This window comes from Stegastes partitus, unplaced genomic scaffold (assembly GCF_000690725.1).
Source record: "Stegastes partitus isolate 25-593 unplaced genomic scaffold, Stegastes_partitus-1.0.2 Scaffold1663, whole genome shotgun sequence".
NCBI classification, from domain to species: Eukaryota; Metazoa; Chordata; class Actinopteri; family Pomacentridae; genus Stegastes; species Stegastes partitus.
Window position 1 is genome coordinate 82,205 of NW_007579394.1, and position 18,986 is coordinate 101,190.

General features: G+C 41.3%; 1 protein-coding gene across 1 annotated transcript in view; it reads right to left on the bottom strand.

Annotated features, from left to right (window-relative positions):
* Nucleotides 1-18,648, bottom strand: part of LOC103371882 (partitioning defective 3 homolog) — a gene marked incomplete at its 5' end in the record, with an annotated part of 93,930 nt that extends 75,282 nt beyond the window's left edge. Inside the window, 3 exons of the mRNA XM_008301351.1 lie at nt 10,777-10,920; nt 11,912-12,099; nt 18,465-18,648. Coding sequence (XP_008299573.1) covers nt 10,777-10,920; nt 11,912-12,099; nt 18,465-18,648 — 516 coding nt within the window. The remainder of the gene's footprint in view (nt 1-10,776; nt 10,921-11,911; nt 12,100-18,464) is intronic.
* Between the last annotated feature and the right edge of the window lie 338 nt (nt 18,649-18,986).

An 18,986-nucleotide genomic window follows, 5' to 3' on the forward strand; every position in this document is an offset into this window, starting at 1 on the left:
CTGTTTCCCATCATATTAAAACCACAAGATCAAAGACGATGAGGAGCAGGAGAGAAAAAGAGGGATGGAAAGAAAAGAGAAATGAGTGGAATAAAAAACAAAGGGTCAGTGTGGGGAGGTGACATAAAAAGCAAATAGAAAAGGCGGATCAATAGGAGGATGGTGAGTACAACGGCAAGGACAAGACAGATGGCAAGTAAAACCTGTGAGTTATGATGTTTGGGTGGAGGGAAAAGAAGAAGTTTACTCTGTACAGCCTGAACCACAAAACAGGTTTTTAAGTAAAGAACATGTTCAGTCAACAATGACGGAAATGAAATAAATGATGAATATGTGAGATCTGATTTCACACGTGGAGACGTTTGTGAGTGAAGGACGGAAGCGAGTCAGACAAAATCCACTGATGCATGAGAAGGACTTTTTTAATTATTCCATGTGGCTTAAAGGCTGCTGAGGTTTACATTACGTCTTTGTCCTTCAACCATAAGTGGCTGTAACCTTAAAATTAATTATAATAGAAACATTAGTTACTGTTCAACAACCCACGTGCATAATGGACGACCACTGAAATACAACTCAACTCACTATCAAGCAGATTGAAAAGTTTGGCTTTCTACATCAAATGTCCACGTTTACGTTTTAAAGTCTGGATGTTCAAACAGCGTAACCACATGTGGAAACAAAAACGCCTCCAGTGTACTGTCAGAGTAGAGAGGGTCACTTTAAACACATATTCTGATACAGCTACTAATTACCTGTTTAAAACTGTCATCAGCAACCGAATCCAAGCATCACAACACAGAAATAAAAACAAAGAAAGGGGATAGGGTCTAACCCTAACCCTGTTTTTGGACTGTGGGAGGAAGTCGAAGAACTCAGAGAGAACATGTAAACTCTACACAGAAATATCCCAGGCATCCTAACCAGGACACGAACTGAGGATCTTCTAGATCCCTCTCGGGAGACCCGTCGAGAAATAAAAATGTCCCAACAGCTGTGATAAAGTTTTGGACTGAACGTGACGACAGCCGCTATGGAACAAATGATTTAAGTATAGCAGATAAATTCTTACAGCTCATACGACTAAGATCAAAAAAGCACATTTACTTTCTGGATTGTTTCTGACTCCGTGTGCCGCCTTCAAGTCAAGGACACACATGCAAAATGTATTCCATGTTTAGGAAACAGTGTTGGGGTCTTTATTCTAATGTACCTGTATTCCAATACTGCTGCCTTTATTTTCTATTCTAATTACACTGTCACAAGTATTTTTATTCTTCCAAGTCTATTTATTGCAATAAGTTTCTTGGAAAAACGCAGTTGTTGTTTGGCAGCACTGGCCTGCTGCACCCTGAACAGCACAGTTCTACTTTTAACTTCATGATTAATGAGATGGATTAAAATGACTGCTACTATTAAAAGCCTTCACAGTCATGGACGTCTTCCTCAAACCTCCTGGATTACACTTCAACTTCTCATCAGTACCACAATAACAGAGCCTCCTGTGCTTCTTTTAAAACAGCTGTTTTTATGTGTATCAGCACAAGCTTATAAAATGAAACTAATCCTTCGTTGAGGGTTTAAGTGTCTGAAAAGCCACCCCCTTGTGTATACTAGCAGGATACGACACTGGTGTTAATGAAAGGTGAGATAAAAACAGAACAGAGACAGGAGAAAGAAGAGTGTGAATGGACAGAAAGGAGAGAGTGTGTAATTATCTATTGTGGGTATAAAGCTGAAAACAGAGTGGTGAGCAACATAACGAAGAAAAAAAAGAGAGACACGGAATAATAAGGATCACGTAAAGATAATACAGATGGAAAAGTGAGCAGGAAAAAAAGAAGGCCAAAGGCTCATTATAACAAGGTGACTGCAGATTAACACTGAACTGTTAGCACATCTGCTAACACAAAAGCACACCTACAGTATTTATCCGTGCACCCATTCGCACCACACTCACGTAATAGTGCAAAAAAACAGAAGGACAGAGCACACACACACACACACACACACACACACACACAAAAACATGTCTTTCCTCAATCTAAGCTCCACAGCAGCACCTACTGGTCATTTCTGCTCTCACCTTACTCCCAACGTCCGTCTTATTAACATCAAAACACACACAGAAAATGACATGCACACACCTGCACAAATAAAATCACACAGAGACACAGATAAGCCGCAAAAAAAAAAAACTTGCGGCATCACATTTTGCATGCGCATGAAAGGGAACGCACACTCGGGCGAACATGCAGCGACTCCGAGGTGATTTATGAGTGCATGGCTCAGGTTTGCATGATTTATCCTGCTAAAGCTGCACCATGTACCTGAGGGACGCAACCCTCTGCTACACACACTGCATGGAGGCTTGTTAGTTGGGAAGCAGGGAAGTGTGTGTGTGTGCTTACATGGATTTGTTTTGGTGCATATGCTTACAGTGTAATTGTGTTTTTATTCTCTGCACACAGTTTACATGAGCTTTGTAATGTAGCATTATAGCTACGTGTGGCTCTGCATGCGTTTAAAGGTTTGGTTTTGCAAAACACCTTCCTAGCGGATGTGTGTCAGCGTGTGCAAGTGCACACGCCGGCATTAACATTCCTACACAGGTATGTGCTGGAGCGTGTGTGCAGACCCGCCGTCAGGATGTCTGTGTAACTACGTCCCCAGTGGGCTGTGTGAAGCCTCCATCCCACCATGAAAGATAACTCGGTCCCTCAGCAGTCTAATGGCTCAGGACACACAGCGGCATCACAAACACACGCCGACGTCTGTGTTCACACTGAACACGAGCAGAGCACTTATCAAACCTGACCTCCAGTAAGTTATCATCATTAACCGCACCACAAATATCACATGTTTTTAAAGCCGCTTGGACGAGGAAAGGACTTGAAGGGTGCTAATTGGAATGAAAAATAGAGTCGCCGCGTTAACGCTGGTTATTTTAGTCCACCTTGCTTAGATGCTAAAAATGCCATCAGAGGCCGACTTTAATTTGTGACTTGGAAGGAATCTGATTACTTGGGAAACATTTCAGTTGCTTTGCTGTTTTGTTTTTGTTTTTTTTGCACCAAACCTACAAAGCCTCCCCTGTCAATCAATCACTGTGCTCACAGTGGTGACATTTGTTTCCTGTGGATTTTCAGCTGAAAAAAATCGACTTTCTGTTTGTGCCCTTCTTGTCTCTTGTGTTTCTGCAGCCACCATCGCTGTGGCTTCTGCAGGTCATTGTTTTCTTTATGTTTTTTTTTTTTTTTAACAAAACACTGCTGCGGCTGGTGAAAACACAAAATGCATCCCTTCCAAGAGAAGAAGAACAGGAAACACCAAATATTAGGTGTATTAGATCTTCATGTGTGACCATCTTATGACTATGTTACAATCACATACTAAGTAATACACAGATCTAGCAGGGTTTTAAAGGTATGTCATAATATTTATTTTTTTTTTAAAAACAAACTAAAAATGCCAAAATTTATCAGAGCCAGAAACTATAAAACAGAAAAATACGTCAGATTTTTAACTATTTCTCCATGTTTGACTGAATCATATGTAACTTTGAGTTTTGTTGGGAAAATTAGCCAAATCTAAGCTTAAAATCTGGACATTTTACTGAAATTCTTTATTCTGCATGTCTAATTTAAAAATGTACCACAAATAAAAGACTTGAAAAAAATTTTAAAAAAACAAAACAAAAAAAAAACTGCACTCTGGTTCAATCAAGAAGCTATTATTGGCTGACCTACAACCAACAATCATATGTTAAAAATTCAGCTGAACTGCAGGCAGTGTTTACACAGAGCAGATAGGAGACATGTATGGAAAATAAATAAAAGTACTAAAATATCTGTAGTATATAGAGCCACCATGTTTTTTCCAGCATTAGTAATATTTGCGGGCACCTGAAAGAATGTTTTACACGTTGATTGCAGGGTTTCAAATGATCAGCTCATCATCAGAAGCCTGATAACAATCCTGATCATTTGAATCAGGCGTGTTGGAAGAAGGACACATCTAGAACATGCAGGACTGTGGCCCTCCAGGACCAGATTGGACACCCCTGTTATAGACTCAATTGAGGCCAACATCTAAATAGTGAAACTCCTACAAGATGATTCTGCAATGTAGAAACCTGAAGAGAACACAACAAGGAAATTAATTATTTATGATTTAAAGATCATTAATCCACAACGAAGAGGCATATTTATCTTTGTTTGGATGCTTCGATCATTATGAGTCCTTGAATTTGACAGTACGTGCAAGTTTTAGTAATGCTGTGAGGGGAGAAATTAGGATTCCTGGTTTTATGTTATCTGGCTGCAGCTCCAGGTATCAGGAATAGACGTGTTGTCAGAGCTCAGGGGAAGGCCTCCAGGCATCACACATACATGTGGAAACAAGCCTACGGCTGTCCTGTGCAAAGCGTGCATCCCTAACTAATAAAATTTTCATGTAAATATAAAAGCAGATTTTTATCTTAACTGCACTGAAGGAGTTTTTTAGGCTAAGAATCAGAAAATGTTGAGTTTTTTTTTACTAACAAAGAAAGCAGCATTTCTGTGAATATTCAAAAATCATACAATTGGTGGGTTTCACTATACACGGATGAATAAAACACAATTTAACACACAGTCATAAAAGATAAATCCACACAACCGACACAGATGCACACAAAAGAGAGGAAATATGAAAAAGAAACAGACTGAATGAAGCAGCCATGACATCTGAGTCCTCAGAGACGGCTGTCAAGCCGCAGAGGTGAAGCCTGACCCACACCAGGTGTGTGTCTGTGTGTGCGTTGTGTATCGGGGTTCAGCTCACTAACACTGCAGGTGGCTCACTGGTTTTGGTTTTTCCTTTTTAATTGGTTGATTTGCAACCCGGTCTACAAATGCTTGGATTTATTTATTATTATTTTGACACATGCTCACCACGGACACACAAAACCACATTCACAAACGCGCACACAAACACATTAATGCACACAGATGCATAAATGCCCTCGTAGATACAAACGCAGCAGTTGCAGTGCAGGCCTCTTTCCTCAACCAACGCCAGCACCTCCAACCCGCTCTCATTAATACGCACTCGACTGACAGCTCACTGTTGCCATGGCGACCCCCTACCTGTTGCCAAAGGAGGGGGAGGGGGGGAGGGGGGGGGGCTTCTGGTTTAGGGGCTCGTGAACGCAGCTCCAAACTATCGCGGTTGAATTTTTTTCTGCCGGCGCCGCTGCATGAACACGCACAATTAACCACTTTGGAACAGGAGAATAGTTTCATTCATTTCAATGCAATTCAATCTGGCTCACTTCAGTGCAAAGCAATGCCCCGCTTCTCTGGATGTGTGTGTGTTTTTTTTTCTCCCTGTTACGAGAGAAGCCAAATTCTCCACAGGAATAAAATAGGCCGACTTCATTATATGACGCTCTATTCTAATTCTTCTCGTCATTTTCATACTCGTCTGTTCCATGTTATTCATTCCAGGAAGATAAGATGAAACTAACTTGAGGAAATTGCTTCGCTTAATTCATCATTCCAAGCTGCTCTATTCTAATTAAATCACTGCATATTCTATTCTTGCTATGCTATTCTTCTTTTTCCCCCCCATACCATTCTATTTTATATTCTTAACAAAGGTTTAATACACTGCTGGAGAAACGGCTCTCTGGGCTAATCGTACCACGGAGGAATTCTGTAATAAACCGTAATTTATAAGTACACAGAAGCTGGTCGCTCATTAAAAATGCATGAAAATCTGCACCATAAACAGAACATAACGAAGTCATACGAGCTTGTTTGATTTTATCTTTGTCTTAGTTCAGCCAGGACGTGTCAGCTGCTTGTCTTGTCAAGAACCTGGAGAGAAGACTTTTGTGTCTGCTGCTACTTTGCACATCTACAACAGTTTTTTTCCTTCTTTACTGGGAGGGTATGAATTCATTGGAGGACAACTGTACACAGGTGAGCCTGCATGCTAAAACCTCTCCTCAGTACTGTGTGGGTGATAACAAGCTCCTCGTGGTTGAAATCTTAATCATGCTAATTTTCATGCATCCACCAGGGAGGAGCAACAGCTTCCTTACTCACTTCATCACTACACTCAACCCTTGTTCACACTAATACGGATATTTTTCAAAAAATGACATCTTCCTCCTTAGTTTAAGAAATTAAATAAATCTGTCCACCTGCGCTAACAGCATTTGTAAAACAGCTCCACACACATGGCAACAGCACTTAAAGTCTACCAGTCTACATCAACGATATATCAGATATCAGAGAATATTCTGTCGTTTTATCGTCTCTGAAGATGCTATGGACCAGGTAACGTTAGACACAGCAAACAAAGAGGCTTCAGCATGCAGGAAAAGTAGTGCAATTATCAGTTCAGTTGTAAACTTATGCAAATCATGAAGAAACCGTTGCATATTTTGCCATTGCTGCTGCGTAAAGTGAGCAGGGATCGACCGATGTGGGTTCTCCAGGTTGATGCTGAATACTGGTGCTCAAGAAAGGCCAATCTTGTGAGCCGATAAACATTAAATGTAATGTTTTAACAGCAAGAACATGTCATTCATAACTAAGGGTGATTATAACTGAATATATAAAACAAAAACAGGAGTGATTAAATCAGGACGCGTTCCTCTGTTTATGTGGGATCCACTGAGATTGATCAGTTTCCTGCAGTTCTTCTGTTTTCTTAATATTTCACTGTTCTATCACTTTTATTGCCCACCAAGGTCCATATGTCTTAAAACATTATTAATTATTGTTTTCCAGACTCTGTTTCAGGTTAATCTGTGGCTGCCTTCAACCTTAACCTCTAGCCGTTAGCGTAGCCTTCGTCACTGTTTTCCTGGTTTGTGGCAATGGCTTGTGTGTCTTCATCAGTTTTGGAAGTCGCTGCTTGAGAGACATTTCTGAGATCACAGAGTCCTCAGACCTGAAGTAGTGCAGTTAATGTAACAGTAATCGGTCAACACAAACCTGATGTTGATCATCGGAAAAAATCCCCCCCAAAAATTGGAGTTTTTCAAAATCAGCACTGGAGAAGGTGCTCAAAAAATCTGTTTGAGCGACTTAAAGTGCCATTTAAATGTGGATGCGAGGCTAAAATGAAAAGGAAAATATTAGTTTTGTAAGATAAAGAATCCGTATTCGTGTGGACAAGGCCAGAGTCTTGTGATTCCACATTATTCCCTGCACAGCTTCACCCACCTTCAACCAGAGCAGAGGTCTGCATAGACAGAATAACTGAAAACATCTGTGTGGGTGTGCATGGCCTTCAAACCAAGTTTTCTGCATCAATCAACTGTCTATTACACTATGTATAAAGGCAGCGCTCAAAGTGGGGGCAGCGACTGGAGCTAACAGCTGAAGCAACTTCTGCTCTTAGATTTCTAATGCCTTTGTTGAAAAGGTAACACATTCCTCTTTTAAACTGAGCCACATATTCATTTATAATTGCCTGCCTGCAGTTCCGTCAGACGCTGCCAGCATCAAAGTTTGCCTACAGACTAAAATTTCATGAGGTCAGACTGAGATTTAAGTCGATTTATTTCTATACAGAAACACAAACAAAGCGTCTCTGTTGCCTGGTTCTGTTTTTAGATGTGTTCCAATAAGATGAAATGCGGTGATGAGGAGGGTTATTTGGTCGTTACAACAACAGAGTAAGACAAAGGAGAGCATCCAAAACTTATTAAAACAGCAATCTACAATCCACTGTGTATACCAACAGACTTTAGCCTCTAACAAAAGGGATTTTTCCTCAGTCTGGTAAATCCCATCTATTCTTTCACTTGATTGTCAAAAGCAAGGCTTTTCTCATCAGGCAGCAGAGTTGCAGCATCCTTCCTGGAACAAAGTAAGCTAAGAGGAGCTTAAATCAATATGTGACTTAAGACAGTGACAGCGAGCAGAGTCATTCTGCACAATACTGGCAACTACAAAAGCAGCTCGTGAGGCCTCCAGCTTGTGCGCGTTACTGATAAGAAGAAATCTGACACTACGTATGAACATGTAACTCGGATCTGACCGGGTCACCTTCTGAGCGAGCTCTACCTGCACAGTTGTGGCGCAAACATAAACAAAACCGCATCCTGTCAACAAGCTGTCCTTCACTATCACACAGAGAGAAGCAGCATTAACTAAGACAGACACACAAACACACAGCAGAAGGACACACAGACTAACATGGCTGCTCATGTCACTGCGAAGGCTGTCACAAGAATGAGCAGATTGTGGGGGGGGATGTGTCTGAGAGGGTATATGTGTGAGTTGAGGAGGCCAGATGGCCTTCAGCAGGTCATTAATACCGACTACACCATCCTGCCGTCACTTCCACCACTTAACCCCCTTCATACTAAAACCTGCTGCAAGACAGATGTGGAAACCGCTGCAGCGCTGCACTGATAAATGGTGAGAACTTGTTGCACACTTAACCCTTCTGTGGAAGATCCTGTTTACAAAAAGGAAAGCCCATAAAACAGCAGGAAAGTTTGAGTTGGATGGAACTAAGGAGCATGCTGGTGATAAACCAATATGTTTGTATGGAACTGGGTTTTAAAAGCTGGTTAGACTGTGCTGGGTCTTAAAAGGTAGTTTAAAAGAAGCAGCACAAACACAGACAACACATCACTGAGATGATCTATCAGGAGTTCCACTAAAACACATTCTAACCTAAGGATAGTTCATTGTGTAGTAATTTTCTTCATGCATGAGACAAAAACAAATACATTTGTACTTGTAAATACAAAAAGCATGCAATCATTTTTCAATACACAAAAAACAAAACTAGTCACTGCAATATGCAACAACACTGTTGTTAGTAGGGACTGATCGATTATCAGATCTGTTATTCTGCATTTTATCTGCATGTTATTACCAGTGATATTGATTCTTGACTTACTCCTATTAAATAAACGTATTAAATGTATGCTACTGTGGCTCTGCTGCAGCCTATCAGCACTGAGGGATAAACGGTAAAAACCTCTTTTTGTATTTAAACGTGTGTCTTAAACATAAATAAACTAAAGCGTTCCAGCACAGTTTTGTAATGTTTGTGTTGCTACAATTATTGACGTCAGGATTTATATTTTTATTGCATATGTACAGTATATCCGTTCCAAATATTGATTATGTGTCTCCTCGATTAGGAAAAATAAGTAAATAAGTAAGTACAAAAAAACCATATCGGTTGACCCCTAGGGATTAGTCTATCGAGTTCTTCATGAGGAAGAAGAAAATTAAATAAATCAAATCCATGAATTATGCAGCCAAGCAGCAAGTCAGACAGCAGTCTTCCTGACAAATATTAAACATGTAAAATTGGCAAAATGGTTATTGATAAAAGCACAAAAGCTACGAGTGATGGTTGTCCACATACAAGCCAACAGAATGCAACAGCCCACAGCTTCAGCCAAGTGATGGTGCATCAACGCCCTTTTGAGCTTCTCTTGAAGAAATACCGTTTTTAGTTTTTTCAATGGAGTAAAACATTAAACAAAATTTGGCCTTAAAGTGTTTAACTTGCCAACATACGACGCACATAAAACAAATGCATATCCAGGATTTACAACACTCCAATCAGTCAAAATGTGTCACCTTCTACTAAAATTGGTAAATTAGCTCATCTCGGCTTCCAAAATTTCCCTTTTAAAGTCTTTCTGTTCACTTTCTGACATTGGGCATCCATTCACATCACTGGTGTTTGCAGCCTTGAATAGTTCAAAGTTTGAATAAAGAATCCAACAGTTCTCGGAAAGATGACGGGTCAAAACAAAAAGCCCTGATCGGACTGTTGTCCATGAACTCACTGTACATTCTACATCACACACTGCAAGAAAAACACATCAGAGTGTGTTCCTAAATATTACACTTGGATTCAAACCCACATTTTTAACAGAGTGTTACTAGAATAAAGGTGTCAGACCACCAAACAGAACCAACTGCCATAAAAAGATAAAACAGGGTTTTATATTTGTTCAACTCGCTTTGCTGATGCAGTTGTTTTTCTTACGTCCTGATATTATGATACGGGAAACTTCTAACCCAGTTTCTTGCAACACGACCCAGACAAAGACTGAGCATGAAATAAAGGATGCATGCGGTCATGATGCAATATCATATTTCTTCATCATATTCTAACGTGACTTTGACCCCAGTAGGAAAAAGATCTCCTGACCCTGCAGCATTTGAGATATCCAGTTAAGCAGGACCATATGTACAGTATGTGGCTTATGTCATTTGTTATATCAACCAATGTTATTTCTCATTGTATGACTTATGTGTCATTGTGGATTTATGGTGAAAATTCTTCACTTTTTAACCTCTTCGCTGTGGCCCAGTGGGAGTGCGAGAAGTGGGTCGGGCTATGGACTGGATCTGGGGCACTCAGTCAGGCTTTCACAGAGCTTAGTGCTGATGGGTAATCTGAGGGTGAGACTGGCTATAAATCTGTGAACAGTGGAGGGCTGAAGGTATCCGGCGTCCATTTCATGTGAGGACAAAGTCTAACAGATAGATACAGAGCTTTCTGTTGCACCTCAACCTTCTGGACACTCGTCATGTTCCTTACTTTACTTACTTTTCACACATATTTCAGAAACCTTTGACAATCCACAGTCAATCAAACAGCAGCATATAATTGCCAGGTAACTTGTCGCAAGCAATATTTACAACTTTACATCTTTAGGAAATACATCATTGCACATTTTTCAGTCGCTGTATTTTCTGTTTCTTTGCATGCATGTTTATCAGCATATAGTCCTACCTGCTCCTGTCTCTCCAGCCAGCGGTCCACCATGGGGTGATTGGCGCTGAGTGATGAGCGGGCCGTCTCTCTCTGAAACTCCCTCTGATTGGCCCAGGTTCCTGCATCCCGTGGCAGGCTGCGGTACGTGTCCATACCTTTACCCTGTAAGGTAAAACATGCATGATGGTTTTGCAGAAATGCCAACCTTTTCAGGTCAAACACCGTTTCCATATGTTCCAACTAACAGGCATGCTGAAATATTGGTTAAAAAGTAAAATGAAAAAGGTGCGAGGGTCACATGCATAGAGATGGCCAATAAAAGGTTGACTGAAGCTCTTGACCTCTATAGTGAAGGGATCAATACTAAGCTACTGTGTGATCATCTTTATGCTGTGAAAGTACATTTCTATCTTCAGTGCTAGATCTTCATGAAGTCTGGCACCAGCCTGATTAATGTCCAGAAACAAAATCTCTTTCTGAAACGATGCATCTGTCTTGTGTTATGGATGTGTAAAGAGTTCCTTTATCTTAAGGCTAGATGTCAACGCCCCAATCCATTGGACATGAGAGGTCACTGAATGGTTTCTGAATCTGTATAAAATGAATATGAATCGCATGTGACTGTCTTCAGAATCACTGGATTTCAAACCAACTGAACATGTCTAGGAGGTTTTGAAGTCCTGTGTTTGCCACTATCATCATCAAAACACCAACTCAGGTCATATGTTTGGAAGAACGGCGAAAGTCCCTCCAGTAGTCGGAGAATTAATACTAAGGGGGATTGAAGCTGCTTTGGCATCTGCAACTTAGCACGAAGCTTTTTGTTTGTTTTTCCTTTCATTTGTCATCTATCTGGATATCGCCCAGGTTCAGGGAAGCATAAAATAGTTGTCAAGAGTCACAAGTTGCTGAGACCAGCTGTGATAAAGTGAAAGTGAGGTTAAAGGTGAGATTTGCAGGTGAATGTACCAGCTGACTTTTGGAGTTTTATCTTAGCGAAGACAAGATTTACAAATCTGAGGTACTGACTGAAACAAGAATTCGTTCTACATGACAGATATATAAAAACGTTCAGTGCCTCTGTACAGATCAGACACCGGTGAGCTACGTGTGGTTGTATTTTTAATTTTGCTTTTGTCACCCAGCTGCCTACCTTCCTCTCCAGGCTGTTTGTGCCTGAGGAGTGGCGAACTTTCAGGAAGCCAGCGGTGGTGGACCAGCGGGTCGGGTTCTTCCTCGACGGTGTGTCTTCGGCTTGAACTCGTGAATCGCCGCCGCTGAACGGCCCGTTGATGGTGAGCAGAGCGGGGTCGCTGCTGCGCCGGACGTGGAGGGGCATATCTAAGAGACAAGACGGACAAAGCAGCTGATGAGCTACAATATTTAAATGAAGAAAGTTCTAAGAAATAAATACAGACAGCTTGCTTCCACTTAAGCTGGAATATAGTCTATGAAGAAAAACAACCACTTTATTTTTCACTTGGTTGTAGGAAAGAGGCACATTGGGGATGTACGCTTAAAAAAAAATTAAAATTGCTGCAGTTCGTAAGACTCAAGACAAAGATTTAATATTATACTTAAGGATGATTGATGCAAATATGCTGAACAAATTATACTTCTCAAACAATGTGGGCTAATAAAGGAAATTAATCACTGAAACGCCATTATCAGCCCATTGTGAATTAATCAGATTTATCACTAAAAGTCTAATCAGGCAGCTCCCGTTTCTGCTTTAGCGTCCTCTAATAACACACAGCGGCGGCAGCAGCAGCAGCAGACTCTGTGTGGGAACAACAACAAGAGGAAGAGCCTATTGAGAAACGCCAGCGCTCGTGGATGCCTTCCATTAAAACTCTTCACTCTGTTTAAAAAGTTGCATCGCGTGGGCGACGGGCCAAGGTCCAAATAACAACTCCAACAAGGGCAGCGCGCACTAAACTCCACAGCCACACAATGCTACGACAGCAACAACAAAAATCTCCTACTTTTCAGACCTCTGCAAATCCAGAAGCTGATCTGATTGGCTGAAAAGGGACCAAGCAGACCACACAAGGGAGAAGGATTATAAACTAAATATAATTGTTTAAAAAAGCCAGAGTGTCGTCTTCGGATGACAAGTGTCACGTTCTCATGTTCTTTTCCCAAAAAATCCCTGCTGCTGTGTCCGATGAGTGCATGTCAACAGATACTTGGCTTTTAGTGTGTTGTGAGACTAAATGATCGACCATCTGAGTGTTTATTTCTCTGTACTCTCTGATGAACTGACGAGATCTGTGTGTGTCGGAACACTTAATACCTTTGTTTAGAGGTGTGTACATTTATTCAATCTTAAGTGGAGCTCTGTGTGTGTGTGTGTGTGTGTGTGTGTTTGGGGGGGGAGGATTTGTGAATCATTGTGTTTAAAGGCTGTGTGTGAATGATAAGTTAGAATATTATGCAAACACAAACGGGTGGATGTATGTTTGTGTTTTGAGGTATCTGAGCCAACAGCTACAGTAGTTGTTGAGAGGCTGGAAAAGTGCTTGTGTGTGTTTATACACTCATGTACTTGGCTAAGTGGTGCTGTCGGGTCACCCGGAGCGTGGGACCTAAATCCCTCTGAGCTGCAGGAGGCAGTGGGCTCTCTGGGAGGATGGAGTTCAGGAAGGGACACGGGCCTGACAGGTCTCAACACCAACTACTGCTGCTGTAGATGGCTTTAGGATACAAGAGTGCAGCACTTGAACTGAATTACAGAGATGAGTAGTGTGTCCTAATTCTGCATTTTGTGTATTTGCATGGTAAGGTTGAGAAATCTCCTGTATTTTTATACGGCACATCCTGATACAGGGTTAGCACTGTCGCCTCGCAACCACAAGATCCCCGGTTCGTGTCCCGGTAATGAGATGTTTCTGCGTGGAGTCTCCATGTTCTCCCCGTGCAGCGTGGGTTCTCTCCAGGTTCTCCGGCTTCCTCCCACAGTCCAGAAACATGCTGAGGTTAATTGGTGATTGTAAATTGTCCGTAGGTGTGAATGTGAGTGTGCTTGGTTGTCTGTCTCTAAGTGTAGCCCTGTGATAGACTGGTTACCTGTCCAGGTGAACCTGCCTTCACCCTGAGTCAGCTGGGATAGACTCCGCCCCCCATGACCCCAGTGAGAATGAAGCGGTGTATAGATGATGGATGGATGGATGGTTTGGATTCTGGTTCTATCTAAGCATTCCTAAGACAAACCTACCAAAGCCTGATGCTTCATTTACATCTGGGCGTCATCAAGGGTGAGCACAGTTTGTGGCAGGATGCTCGGCTGTACATTATGAAAACTTTTATACATCACCAATGGGCAGCATTATCAGTCTAAAAGGTTTAACCAATAACAGTTTAGCACTGGTGGGATACAGGAACACTCCCGGCTTGTCGTAAGTACGTGCACTCTGCTTGAAAGTCATTAAGTGTCACATAAGTCTTAGTCATGGTGTCCACTGCCACCTAAACCCCATCAATCACCTCTGCTCCCTCAGCTGGCTGTTGTACTAAACAGTAAGAGGCTCAACACGGTGGCACATCCAGATAGAATATATAAGCTACATGTATGCATGTAGTAAAATTAGGGATTTTTTTGCCATCTGTTGGCGCTTGAGACAATCCCATCACTGCTAGTGGATGAGAAGCTCTAAGTTTATCTGTAATCACTCATCTCAGATGATTCAGCTGTTGTCATTAACCCTTCGTCACTTTGTCAGATATTTAAAAAAAAAGAAAAAAAAGAAAAGCCCTTTAACTTTCTGCAGGTGTTTCTGGCTCTGAAGCTGCACCGGTCTGTACCTGTCAGTGTCTGTTTTCTTGTTTGTCTCTGCTAGTCATTCCTCAAAGGCCTTGACCCTCATCCCAGCTGGTTGAGGCAAACTGCTGCTCTACCTGAGCCTGGTTCTGCTGGAGGTGTTTCCCGGTTATCAAGGAGATGTTCCTCTCCACTGCTGCCAGTTTGCTTGTTGAAAGGAAATTTGTCGGGTTTTCCATGTGTGCTTTTGTAGAGTGTTATGCCTAAACTCTAAAATAGTTCATTAGTCTGGCAGACTTCCAACAGGTTCTTAACTTAATGTTGAAGTTAATCAGGACAATTTGCATAAAAAACAACATTGTAGGGTCTTAATGCTAATGTACACCTTTGCTCGCTATTTGTCGTAGCAATCTGATTTCTTTATTTGAGAGCACTTTGGCTCAACATCTGTTGTTTTAATTGTGCTATTTCAATGTGGTGCCTTGATGTGATCACATTTCACTCTATTATAGACATCTCACAGCAGAAGCAGAAAGACACCAGAGTGAAAACACTTATATCACACATTTGTCTGCATTAAACACAGTATGTATGATGACAAATTGCAACGAGGGCTTAACAGAGGTTTAAAAAAGCCTGTGTCACCCCATCTCTCCGTCCCTGATGACAAGACAAAATCAGTCGCAAATTAAATGCATAATTAAAGGCATTTGCAAGCGATTGTCAGACTTCAGAGTGACGGCTTGACTCAGCACATAAAGACAGAGGAACCACCACTGACCCGGTGGATGAACAAACACACCTGTTACACCATCAGCAGCAGCAAAGTACAACTAAAGCCAAATAAAAACACATTAAATGTTAACGAACAAATACACAAATGTGAAAAGCTCCAGTGCAACATTAAATAAACATTAAAATGAGTGTGTTTAATGGCCAGAACAAATAGCCAGTCTTTGGATCCCTTTACTGCCTCCACTGTACAAAAAGCAGCCTTTGAAATTAGCATTTGAAAGCTTCACATGTCCACAACAGTGACACTGTCCTTTTATCGGCTTCTTCTCATCTACAGAGGTTTTGAGTTTAACAAAGGCAAGAAATTGACATCAATCCATTTGTGAGTTTCAATTGAGCTCTCTGTCTAATAAGTTTAATCACTTTTCTTGTGAGTTCGTGGACCAAACAAGAAAAAACTGGCAGACCCACAGAGTCCGGCGCTTCTCATCTCGTCTCCTCCAACATAAATCGGTGATTGAAAGCTATTCTCATTAGGCGCTCACGGGAAGGGGAAAAAAATTAATCAAATTCCTTCTCTTCCATGTCAGACATTTCTCTTAAAACCCATTAAAATTCAGCTGATGAGATTCAGAGTCGTCAATTAAGCAGGGTTAGAATTTATTATGAAGACGGCTAAATTGGACGCAACTGGCAGGTGTGATTATATTACCAGATTTCCATTTCTTACTCAAAATTCACATTCAGCATCTCGACCAGAAATCCAATTAGGGCTGCAGTGACCTCGCTCACACCGTCTCAGCGTGTTTGTGTGTGAGACAGAGACAGAAAAAGGAAAAATTTGGGGTCTGCGAAAGTCAATCACTGCCATTTCACAGGTCATTAGTGGAGAAGTCAAACCAGCATCAGACTTTCAGTGTTGATTAAAGACACTGAGGCAAAAATAATTTGTTTTTAACGATTATGTTTATCGAAAAAAGTGAAGCAAAGTTATGAGAATTAAGCATAAAATGACTTTATAGAGTAAAAGTGACGAATAAATAATTATGAAAAAACATTCCTGCACATTTGAAACGTATCTGTTGCTTTTTAAGACATCATTTTTCTGTATTTGCTGCACTTGCTCCTTATTCGTCTTGTGACTTCCTGTCGACATGCGTGCAGCTCGTGCTTTTTTAAACTACACGTTAGTGATGCATATTATTCTGCACCACATATGTAAAAGCATGCAACCTATTGATTCTCCACTGTTCACTCTCAAACGATATTTTTGTATTCACTATTTCTCTCCAAAATCTTTTGCGATTTCAAACTTTGCAAGTCGATTTTATTTGTGTGGAAGCAACACCAGTTATAATCCAGATTACAGAAACTGGGAGTTGCTAAAAGTTCTTCAACAGATTAGCAGGAGCCTCAGCAGGTGATGTCGTGGCTGTTTTGCTTCCGTATTTCACCTGTCAGGCTGCCCGAGGACGTCTCAGACAGCAGCAGAGGGCCACGGTGCAGGTGCAATATTTGCCACATGTAAGAATTTGGATGGTGCAGCAAGTGACGTACAAAACATGAGGTGAGATGTTTCTTAATGCAAAATAACCAACAAGCACAAGTATGTTCCAGGGCAATTTTTTCCTTGTGTGTTTGTTGTTTAGGGTATTCTCTAAATCATTTCTCATGAGCTAAGCAACTCACAAAGTGGCAAAGACACGCTGATGGAGTCGACCCAGCATCTTGTGCTGAGCCACACCTCCCACTTCCTTGTGTGTGTCTCCTCTATTCATCTAAATGCATACAGTTCAAACTTTGGTCATGTTGAAAAAGATGCTACAAGGTTGACTTAGGACAAACTGCTGTTGCAGCTTCTACAGAAACGTGGCACTTGTTCAGACATGACAGCAACACAATCAGATGCCATCAGAGGAATGGAAAATACAGAATGTCTGAAAGGGCTCACAAACACTCGCTACCTCTACAGCATGTGAATCAGGAAAACATACGCTAGTTGGATTTACAAGATAATGTGACACATGCTATCTATATATTGCAGTGATCCCAGAGTCAGATTGCTAAGACTGAACAGTTGTGCTGCAGTGCACCATGGGAGTTTGGGGTGATGGGGTTGTTATTGTGCTTTTGTGGTTCGTATGGTTTAGCTGGTTGAGAAAGTTTAGTTAAGTGTAATGTTGAATGTGCTGTGTGACGTCTTTCACCCACTGTTCGTGTGTGTGTGTGTGTGTTACAACAAAAGCGTCTACTTTGTGTAGTGTGCAACAAATCCAGGGTCATGCTTTCGTGCAGCTCCCCATAATATATATATAAATGTGTGTGTGATGCAATTTTAACCTTGTCCCTGATTGTTTATCTTTGATTATAATTATTGTCTCTATTACTGGTCATCATCACTAAAGTTTAAGTGGCATTAGTGCATTAATAATTCAGAAACCTACATAGACGTTTATTTTCATTCATGACAGCAAAATTATTTTGTGCTTGAATGTTTAAATTTCATCTTGAGGCATCAACATTTTTTCTTTAACACGAGTCTGAAATTTCACTTTAGGCAGCTTCAGTTTCAGCCACAGAGACACATGAAAACTGCCATAATGGAGAAATCAAAAAACCAGAAGCAGTAAGTCTATGCTTTCGTCTCTATGCCTTTGCATGTACACTTATTTGCTTCTGCTTTCGGTTGTGTTCAAAAAAGGGTTTTGCTTGACTCAAATTGACGAATCACCTACAAGAGTCAGTTCCTCATCCAAACTCCCGGTAATTACAGTAGAAGAAGCGACCTGGCCGGCAGAACTGCAGAGGTGAACGGGCTCAGCGTCACATTTGATTTAGGAGGCAGCGAACAGAACCAATTAGCTGCTTTGGCCGCGGATCAAACGGCTATCTGTGGCTGAAAAAAAAGGCAACTCCTGTCCAATTAACAGAATTTATGAACAGCGGCTGAGGAGCTGGGCTGTGATGAGGTGATTTGTTGGGGTTTCCGCATACTGCTGTAGTGGCTGACATTTGACTCCAACCAGGATGACAACATGAGGAATATGAGATGAACAGACCTGTGTGTAAATCAGTAAACATCTTCATTACTGATTATATGTGTGCATAATGATGCTTTTCTACAAATACTGCAAACATCTACAAATCACCTGATGGCCATTGGTCCAGAAACATGTATTCACAATCTAATGTTTCCACTGGTTGTACTTACTGGTGCGCAGGGCCGAAGGCGTCACCTCGATCTCACTGGCGGCCTGGTAGGGCTGGAAGGCCGAGGCTCCGCTGCCGGCGCTGAGGTCTGCAGCGAACAGGTCGGGGCTCTGGGTCCCCGTGGAGCTGGCGCTGGTGCCGTCGCCTCCATGATGGGGCTCCTGCTCGTCATATATAGCGATCAACTGGAAGGAGAGCACAAGAGGTTGGCTGTGAGAATGAGACAAACAGGCTCAACTGCAACCCAAAGAATGCTGCAGATAAATACAGGAATCCAGCAAAATGTTTAAAATCCCCAGAAAACAGATGAAACTGCAACTACAGTGATAGAAAGGGCGACAAAAATGGGAATAAATAAATAGAAACCCTGCAAAAACTGGCATAATGCAATGTAAGTATGTTAAAACAGTAGAAAGATTTCAAAATAGACGAGCAGAGGGTTAGGAGAGCAAAAAGGAAATAATGTAGTTTTAAGTTTTTCTTTTTGTATAAAACAGTTGCATAAAACCACTATACTACTATA